Below are 8012 nucleotides of genomic sequence, written 5' to 3' on the forward strand. Positions count from 1 at the left end.
ATCCTCCCCAGAGGCAGTGAGCCTCTAAGGAGACTCACTGGCCACAAAGTCACATCCAAATCAAGCTCCCACATTTCCGAGCTGGGTCACCTTGGGCGGGATGTCACCTCAGCCTCCACTTCTATGTATGCAGAATGGGGACAATCCCTGTCTTTGACTACAGTCCCCATAGGTTTGTTGGCCAGTTTGAATGTGCCAGTATATGGTAAGTGACTCATGAAGCTGGGAAGGGCAAGACCACAGGAGAGGTGGGGTGGGAGAGTGCGGGCCAGGTAGAGAGATAGAGTCAGGAGTGCTGCATGGTCCTGAGCCCGGGGCTGAAGTGCATGGTCCCCTGACCTGGCTGAGAAGTGGGCCGGTCCCCTCAGTTCCCTGAGCCGCTCTCTTCTCTGAAGGGCAGTCACCATAGGCTACACTGTCCCAAGAGCCCAAGCAGCCAAGTGGGGCCCAGGTACAGTTGCTCCCTGTCCAGTTATTACAGCAGTATTTTCAGTGGTGGCCAAGGCCTCAGCCTGTCCCCTGGGATGGAGATCCAAGGCCTTTGGGACTGAGAGTGAATGGAGAGGTCACGCCCACGGCCTCGGCACCGCTAGCCAGGGCCTGTGTCATCAGGGTGGGTGACCGTGGGTGGCCAGTGTGCCCAGGAACCTGATCCTTTTTGTGAGTCTCGGCTGGCTACATGACTCAGCACCCATGCTGCCTCCCCCGGCTCCACACAGCTGCAGAATAGACCTTGGGTTCAAGTTGTGGGGGCTCTCCCCAGCAAGCAGGACCAGGGGCTCTGGGGCTCTGTCCTGGGGCTTCTGGGCCTTGGTTTTCTCAACAGCCTTTAGAGACAGGGAGGTGGATCCTCCAGCAGGTGAAGAGCTGGTGGTTTTGGGGGCCTCAGGGTAGTCCATCCTCTAGGTATGAGACGCCTGTACACTGGGAGCAGGGACGCCTCTGCCAACGCACAAGTTCATAACCTTCCCTCCTCCCCCAACCCGCACACAGCCTGCCATTCCACCATCAGGGTCAGTGGCAGCAGAATACAGAAGAATCCTGACCGAGTCAGCTGGGTGACCTTGGCAAGTTAGTTAGGTCTCAAAACCTCAATTTCCTCATCTGCAAAGCCACATGCCCATGGGGTTCTTGTAATTAAATGAAAGGAACAGCAACAAATGGTGGTCACTGTTACCAAAACAGCATACCCTGCCTAGGGTACACGGGGGAAACAGGCCCAACTGGGTGGTTTGGGTGAGGTCACATGAGGGGCACAGCCCAGCCCTCAACCTCCCGAGCAGTACTTGTCACTGAGGAACTCAATGCACACAGGCTGCTGGCAGTGCCAAGCATGTGTGGTGTGAGCATCCCAGTGGGGGCACTGCCAAGGCCCTGGGTCCAACATCCCCATCCCCCTTCCCCCCATAGCAGCTACTAGGAAGAGGCTCTGCCATCCTGAGCACCAGCTGTCCATCCGGCCCACTGCCCACAACCATTAGGGGGGTGGCTGTGGGCCAAGCTGGCCAAGTGGCCTGCAGGCCAGGGGCCGGCCCAGGGCCAAACTATCAGTGAGGTTCAGCCAGGCTCAGGCAACTCAAGATATAGAGCGGCTGACCCTCCAGTAAGGGGCATGAACCTCCAAGGGAACTCTCCCAGCAGCCCTCTCCCCTATGTCCAAGCCTCAAGCTGGCTGGGGCCTAACTGCCCCTCTCCCATGGGTCCCATTCGTATGGACATGAAGCCTGGCATTCAGCCCTGATCACCCCCTCCAGCCACCTCCAGCTCCTAGAACACACCTCAGGCGGCTCTCAGGAGCCTGCTCTTGCACATGCTGTGCCCTCTGCCGGCACTGCCGTCTGTCCAGTCAATGAGCAATGCCCACACCATCAGCCCCTCTCAGAGCCAAGCAGGAGCTCCTTTATTCTCAGGGGTGGGAGCTACATAAAAGGGTATTTACATGAGGAACCCGGACCCTGGGGTCCCCAGGACAGGCCCCTTAGCCCTGCAGGCTCCAAGGCCCCCAGTCCAGTTTGGGCAGGTGAAAGGGCTGGACTTTCTAGACCGGCGCCCCTCCCTCCACCTCCCATGGCCTGGGCTTCTGGACCAGGCGGATGGCGGATCCCGGACAGACTAGGGCTCCTGGCGATGCGATGTCTTGGAAGAATCACCAGGCCCGTCTTCACACGGTGACCTCAGCTTTGCTGTTGGTGCTCAGGTGCCGGGGCCCGCGGCCCGCGCAGCCGTAAAGGCCAGGGGGCTGCGGACCGAAGGCTTCGGGCAACTTCTCCACGCTGAACTGGCGCCGGGGCGGGTGGCTCGACCGCCGGGGCGCAGGAGAGGCTTGAGCCGCCAGGTGGCCGCGGTGGGCGGGCCGAGCAGGGCGGCCGGCGGTCCAGGCCTTGCAGTGGCCAGACCGGACAGGGCCGACGGGGGGCTTGTAGCCCGGCGGAGCCCAGGGGCAGACGTCGAGCAGCGCAGGCAAGTCCTCGGGAGGCTTCGGGGTCCGCGCCGGGAGGGTCAACGGGGCGGATGCGGACGCGGGAAAACGCTGGTAGAAGTCCTGAGGGGGCGCATCTGTGGGGACAGGGCGGGGCAATCGGGGGCAGGGTCAGGTCGCGGGAGGCGGGGCCTCAGAGCCTCCGGGGCGGGGCAGGGCGGCGATTGGCTGCCAGAAACACGGCTTTCCACGCCCCGGGCTCTGGATCCTGCGAGGGGTCGCAGCCAGGCGGCCAGGTCAGGGCATGGCGCCATATAGAAGCTGGCTGGAGCGCTGACTCGAAAGGCTGGGAACTTTGAAACTCCAGACTGGGACTCCAAACCCTGCAGTCTAGGAGCTTAGATACCTGAGTGCAATGGGCCCTGCGCTCTTCACACAAACGGGGCCACTCACCTGAGGTCTTGAGCGCCGCTGCCTTGAGGCTGGCGAGGGTGGCGTATTTAGCGTAGTCAGGCTGTAACGTCATGCTGCCGCCGCCCTGCAGCTGGGGACCGCGCGGGGGCCCTGGAGTCGCGGACCCCAGGGGCATGTTGTTGGGACGTTTCTTGCCTAGAGCAGGGAGAGGGAAAGAAACTAGTCCCCCTGACTGGAGGACACTGCACCTGCTCTACCACCTCTTTCTTCGCTGTCCTCTCCCCACCTACACTTTAATGAGAACTTGTGGGGTGGCTATTTGGGTGAAACTGAGAGTGGAACCTGTCTTCATGGCAGAATCTCCAGCGCCTGGCTCAGAATAATATGAAAAGCAGCCAGTCCTGAGTGGGTGCTAACCTAGTGGATGACACACCAGCATGTTTGGCTTCAGCCAGGCACCGAGTCCCAGGACCTGCTCCCATCAGAGATGAGGGAATATCTGAGGATTAGAGCCCATACAGGGAAGTTGTGGGGATGGTCGGACTGGCACAGGGGTGGGGGGATGCTGTCAAGCCTGCCTGGCCAGCAAGAGGCCAAGAGGGAGACTCCAGCCTGGAGGAAAAGCCCCACAGGAGGCCATAGACCCTGGCCAGGCAGACCCCAGGGTGCTGAACCAGAACCTGAGCCAGGGATCCCTAAATCTGGAACCTTCCTCAGAGTCCCTGAGGCTGGAGGTTGCAGGACCCCTGGAAGGATGCTTCTCTACCAAGGGTTGCTGACCAGCTTGTCCAGCCCCCACTCACACATGTGCAGAGGCAGACAGCGCATTTCCATTGGGGAAGCAGCCTGCTCAGAGCCTTTTGCCCCTCATCACACCCCTTCCCTGGCTCCCAGACAAAGGTGGCCCTGTGCTGTAGATGAACAAATGCCCACCCACCAGCCTACTCACCCGTGCTGTTGTGGGGGGAGCCCATGGGGAGGCCATCACCCATCTGTACCTGGACACAGCTACCCAGAGGTGGGCCCAGAGGTGGAGGCAGTGGCTCCTGGGGGTCTGGCTGCTTCAGAAGTTCTGTCAGTGTCCTGTGAGGAAAGAGTAGTGAGAAGCAGCACCCCCAGCCTCCTGCTTTCTCATCGGCCAGGCGCTGCCCTATCAAAGGCCAGCCTTGGCCACCACTGTTTCATTGTGTGATCCTGGACAGCTCTTCCAGCCGCTCTGGGCCTCCCTTCTCCCTGTGAGTGGGCTCACACATCGTTTCCCCTACCAGTCACGACCTGTGGCCCCAGCATGGCCACTTCCCAGAGCAGGTCAGGAAACTCCAATGGGGTCATGTGAACCAGGGCCACCTAGTTTTCCAAAGCCCTCCCCCCATCCTGGAGTCCACTCTCCAAGACCCTTCGAGTTTAGCCTCCCCTCCCAACACAAGCTCTGTGAGCACATCAGTCTCCTGGACTCTGCTCGTGCTGCTTTTTCTGCTAACAATATCCTTCCCTCCATCTCCTCTCGTAAAACTACTCATTCTTCAAATCCCTCCTCCAGGAAGCCTAAAGAGGGCCTACCTAACACAGCAGGGGCTTCTGCTGGGTCCTGGGACATAGCTGCCAGCACAGGCATGGAGGACAGATGAGGGGTTGGAGATCCCCCTGTGCCAGCCCAGCACCAAAGGTTGTATGACCTTGGGCAGTGGACTCCCTGGGTACCAGGACACCCAGCCCCCACCCAGCTGTGACAGCATCTGACTGAGCCTTCCCCACAGACAGCCAAACCCAGCCTTCAGCCCAGCTGCCTTCAGCTCCCAGAACTCATGATTTTCTCCTACCCCAGTCTGACCCTCCTTCTGGGGCTGGGGCCTCAAATGGCTGATTCACGAAGAAACACACTGTAGTTGGGACACCTGGGGTGGGCACCGTTTGGCTACAGGGTCTGAAAGCCTCCTACTGCCTGCCTGAGCTGACCTTCACGCCCCACCCATCCCTCAGCAACCCACCCCTGTGTTCTCATCTCTGGGCAAACACCCGCCAGCCAGCTTTCCCAAACACCTGAGTAATTTTCATGCCTTTGGGCCTTTGCACAAACTCTCCTGGGAGAGACTCCAGCTACCCCCTCTCCCTAGCCCTCTGAGAAACCTTCCCTGATCACCCACCTCAACAGGGCAGAATTAAGGGTGAGACTTGGCGGGGGGGAGGTGCAGGGGTTTACAACACACGCACACATGAGTTCAAGTTGGGTTCCAGGTCTCAGAGGAGAAAAGGGAGTCAGGGCACATGGGAGCCTGAAGCCGAGAGGAAGGGACCGATTCAGGCCACATAACCCATCAGGGGTGGGCCAGCTCTTCCCAAAGCGTCTCCAGACCTGCTTCCCAGTTCCCTGCAGTTGAAGTAGGTTCTAGATGAACATGTCAGCTCGGCTGCGCAAGCCACCCCCCTATACCATCATGGCCCTCAGCTCCTGCTGCCCCACTCTGGTGAAGAGCATGTCCTGTCCTCTCCCCCTCACCCAGCATGAGGGACTCCAAGCTAAGGAGGCCCAGGCCCTGCCCCTGCAGCATCCAGGACCCAGGTTGAGCGCCTCCACATAATGGAGGCCGCACAGAAGCTGAGGCCAGAGTTCCAGCCCCAGCTCTGCCCTGCAGCTGTCTGGGAGGGGTGGGCTAAGTGGTGTGGGGACCAGGGGTGCTGTGGAGTGCCAGGGGAGCACTCATCCCCTGCCCCTGAGGTCTAGGAGGGGGGAGCATCCACAGCTGGCCCACCCAAGCATGGGGGCTTCTCTCTATTGTCACTTTTAATATCAGCCTGTCACAAGCAGTGTCAGTAGCCCACATGCCCAAGGGAGCCAGAACCTGGGTGAGCGAGGAGGGTGCAGGCCCCAGACATGAGGGTGGCCAGGGGCCTGAAATGGGGGAGGTGCGGGGGGTGGAGTGAGGGTTCCAGGGGTCAGGACACAGAATCCCTGAGTCCCTATCCCGGTGAGGAAGGGAACCTGGGTCCCGTACACCCCACTTCACACATAGCTCAGAACTCAGCACTTGTCTTGGCCTCTGCAGCAACTAACCCGTGGCCCCGCAGATCAGCCCCTTTGTACACCAGAGGAGACCCTGACCCTCGCCTGGGGAGTATTGAGTGGAGTGAGTTGGGGAGGCCTTCTGAAACACCAGGAAAAGGTCAGGCCTGAGTCACAGCTATGGGGGTGCAGAGAAGGAGATGGAAGGAGGAAGGGAAAAATGAGGGGAGAAACAGGAGGCAGAGAACCAAGAGAGCTACAGAACATGCCCCCTATCCTCTCTTCCCTCAGGGCCCAAGACGCCCAACACTAGGTCAACCCACACCCACAACCAGCGCTGGTGGGGCTCGGGCCCCAGGCCCCCTTGTGCCCTCGGTCAGGCGACCAGCCTTCCCCGCCCACTCCGGAGGATGGAGCTGCGGGGGAGGGCGGCCCAGCACCCAGCTCCGCCGGAAGGTCAAGGGAAGACAGGGCGGTATCAGCTGTCTCCCTCAGAGAAGTGGGGGGTGAGGGGAGACACAGACCTGGAGACAGTCAGAGACAAGGAGGAGGAACCAGGACAGCAGGAGGTGCTGTTGAGGGGACCAAAGTTCCGAGAGGGGCGCGAAGGATGAAGGGTCGTGAGGGGGCGCCAACCCGACAGGCAGGGCGGTCCAAGCCGGACGGGCGAGATTCGGGGCCCAGGCTCGGGCGGCGCGTGCTCACCTGGTCACGGTGCGCCGTGCGCGCGGGCTGTGCGCCCTCTCCAGGCCCAGGCGCGCCCCGATGCCCGCCAGCACCAGCAGCGCTGCGACGCCGCACACCGCGTAGACGGCCGTGTGGCTGCGCTCGCGGGCCGGGTCACGGGGCACGACGGCGTCGCGGGCCCGCGCGGGCGGCCGACCGGTCTGCACCCAGGCCGGTGTGTCGTAGTTGGAGCAGCGGCTCTGGTCAAGGCGCCGGGGCCCGTCGTGGCAGCAGAAGCGGTAGCCGCACGTGCCACAGCAGAAGCTGTAGACTGCTGAGCTGCAGTTGAAGGGCGGGTCCCACTGGCCCATCACGTCGTAGTAGCCGCGGCAACGGTCGCCGCCGGCCGGGGCCGCCGTGCCGGGCTCCGCCGACTCCTGCGCCTCCGGGGCCCCCGCGCGGCCCGACGGCGGCCGCACCAGCAGCAGCGCCAGCCCTAGCGCGAGCCGGGGCCCTGGCGGGCCGCGGCTGCCGCGCAGCCCCCGAGCCCCGGCCCTTTCCATCGGGCCCGCGCCTTCGGCTACAGGGCCCCGCGCATGGCGACGCGCCGCGGCTTCCTACGGCCCGGCCGCCCGGCCGGCTCCTTCTCGCCCGCAGGGATCGCGCGGGGCCCGCAGGGATCGCGCGGGGACCGCCTCCCGGACGCTGGCTCCCGGCGGACGCCTCCTCGGCCGTCAGGCTCCCCCTAGCACCCCAGACCCCGGTGGGCTCGGCCCGGAGCTCCCGGGGCAGTTGGGCGCGTCTTCTGCCGGGGCTCACCTCGGACCCGAGCCGACCAGTCTGCGCCCTGGGACGCCCCCTGGTCCGGGCAGCGGGTCCTAGCCTGCACGGTCCCGGACCTCTCAGCCGGCGGGTGTGCGGATCCCGGGCCTAGTGGGGGCGGTGGGCAGCCCCACACCGCTGCCTTCCCGCCGCCGGCTCCGTGCTGCCCGCGCTCTGGCTGCGGCTGGGCTCCGCGCGGGCTCAGGCGGGCGGGGGAAGGAGAGAGCGCGGGAAGAAGGGCGGGAGGGAGCGAGCAGAGCCGGGGGAGGAGCGCGGCGGCCGCCAGGGGCGGGAGGGGGCGCGGTGGAGCCCGCACAGCCTGGGCACCCCACGGGATATTCCCGAAGGCCTCCCCAAATCATTTCTCGCAGCTGGGCACTCCGGGGGATTCAGCTACGGCCCTCAGGACCATTAGCTTTGGACAACAGGCCTACCGCGGGCGCGTCAAGGTTTTACAAGTGCGGGAACTGAGAAACAGAGCAGCCCCGGGAGGGTCGTTGCCGCCCCCATCTCCCGCCTCCTCGTCCCCTCCGTCAGTTCCGATCGAGACAGAGAGGTGTGACACGAGGCAGGCCCTTTCCCTTCTCTGAACCTCGATTTTCCCGCCAGTCAAATGGGAAGGAAACCCGCAGCAGAGCCGCTGCACAGGGCGAAGTATGGGACCCCTCAGCGCCGCGTAGGGCGCAGCGT

General features: G+C 63.2%; 1 protein-coding gene across 1 annotated transcript; it reads right to left on the reverse strand.

The window, feature by feature from the left end:
* Positions 1–1873: 1873 nt before the first annotated feature.
* Positions 1874–7553, reverse strand: SHISA8 (shisa family member 8). The gene is made up of 4 exons (XM_019734438.2): positions 6540–7553; positions 3783–3916; positions 2873–3028; positions 1874–2556 (listed from the first exon to the last, which is right to left on the reverse strand). Exons 1-4 carry the CDS (start codon positions 7061–7063, stop codon positions 2162–2164), a joined length of 1209 nt encoding a protein of 402 aa, XP_019589997.2. The 5' UTR covers positions 7064–7553; the 3' UTR covers positions 1874–2161.
* Between the last annotated feature and the right edge of the window lie 459 nt (positions 7554–8012).

Source organism: Rhinolophus sinicus, linkage group LG02 (assembly GCF_036562045.2).
Source record: "Rhinolophus sinicus isolate RSC01 linkage group LG02, ASM3656204v1, whole genome shotgun sequence".
Taxonomy (NCBI): Eukaryota; Metazoa; Chordata; class Mammalia; order Chiroptera; family Rhinolophidae; genus Rhinolophus; species Rhinolophus sinicus.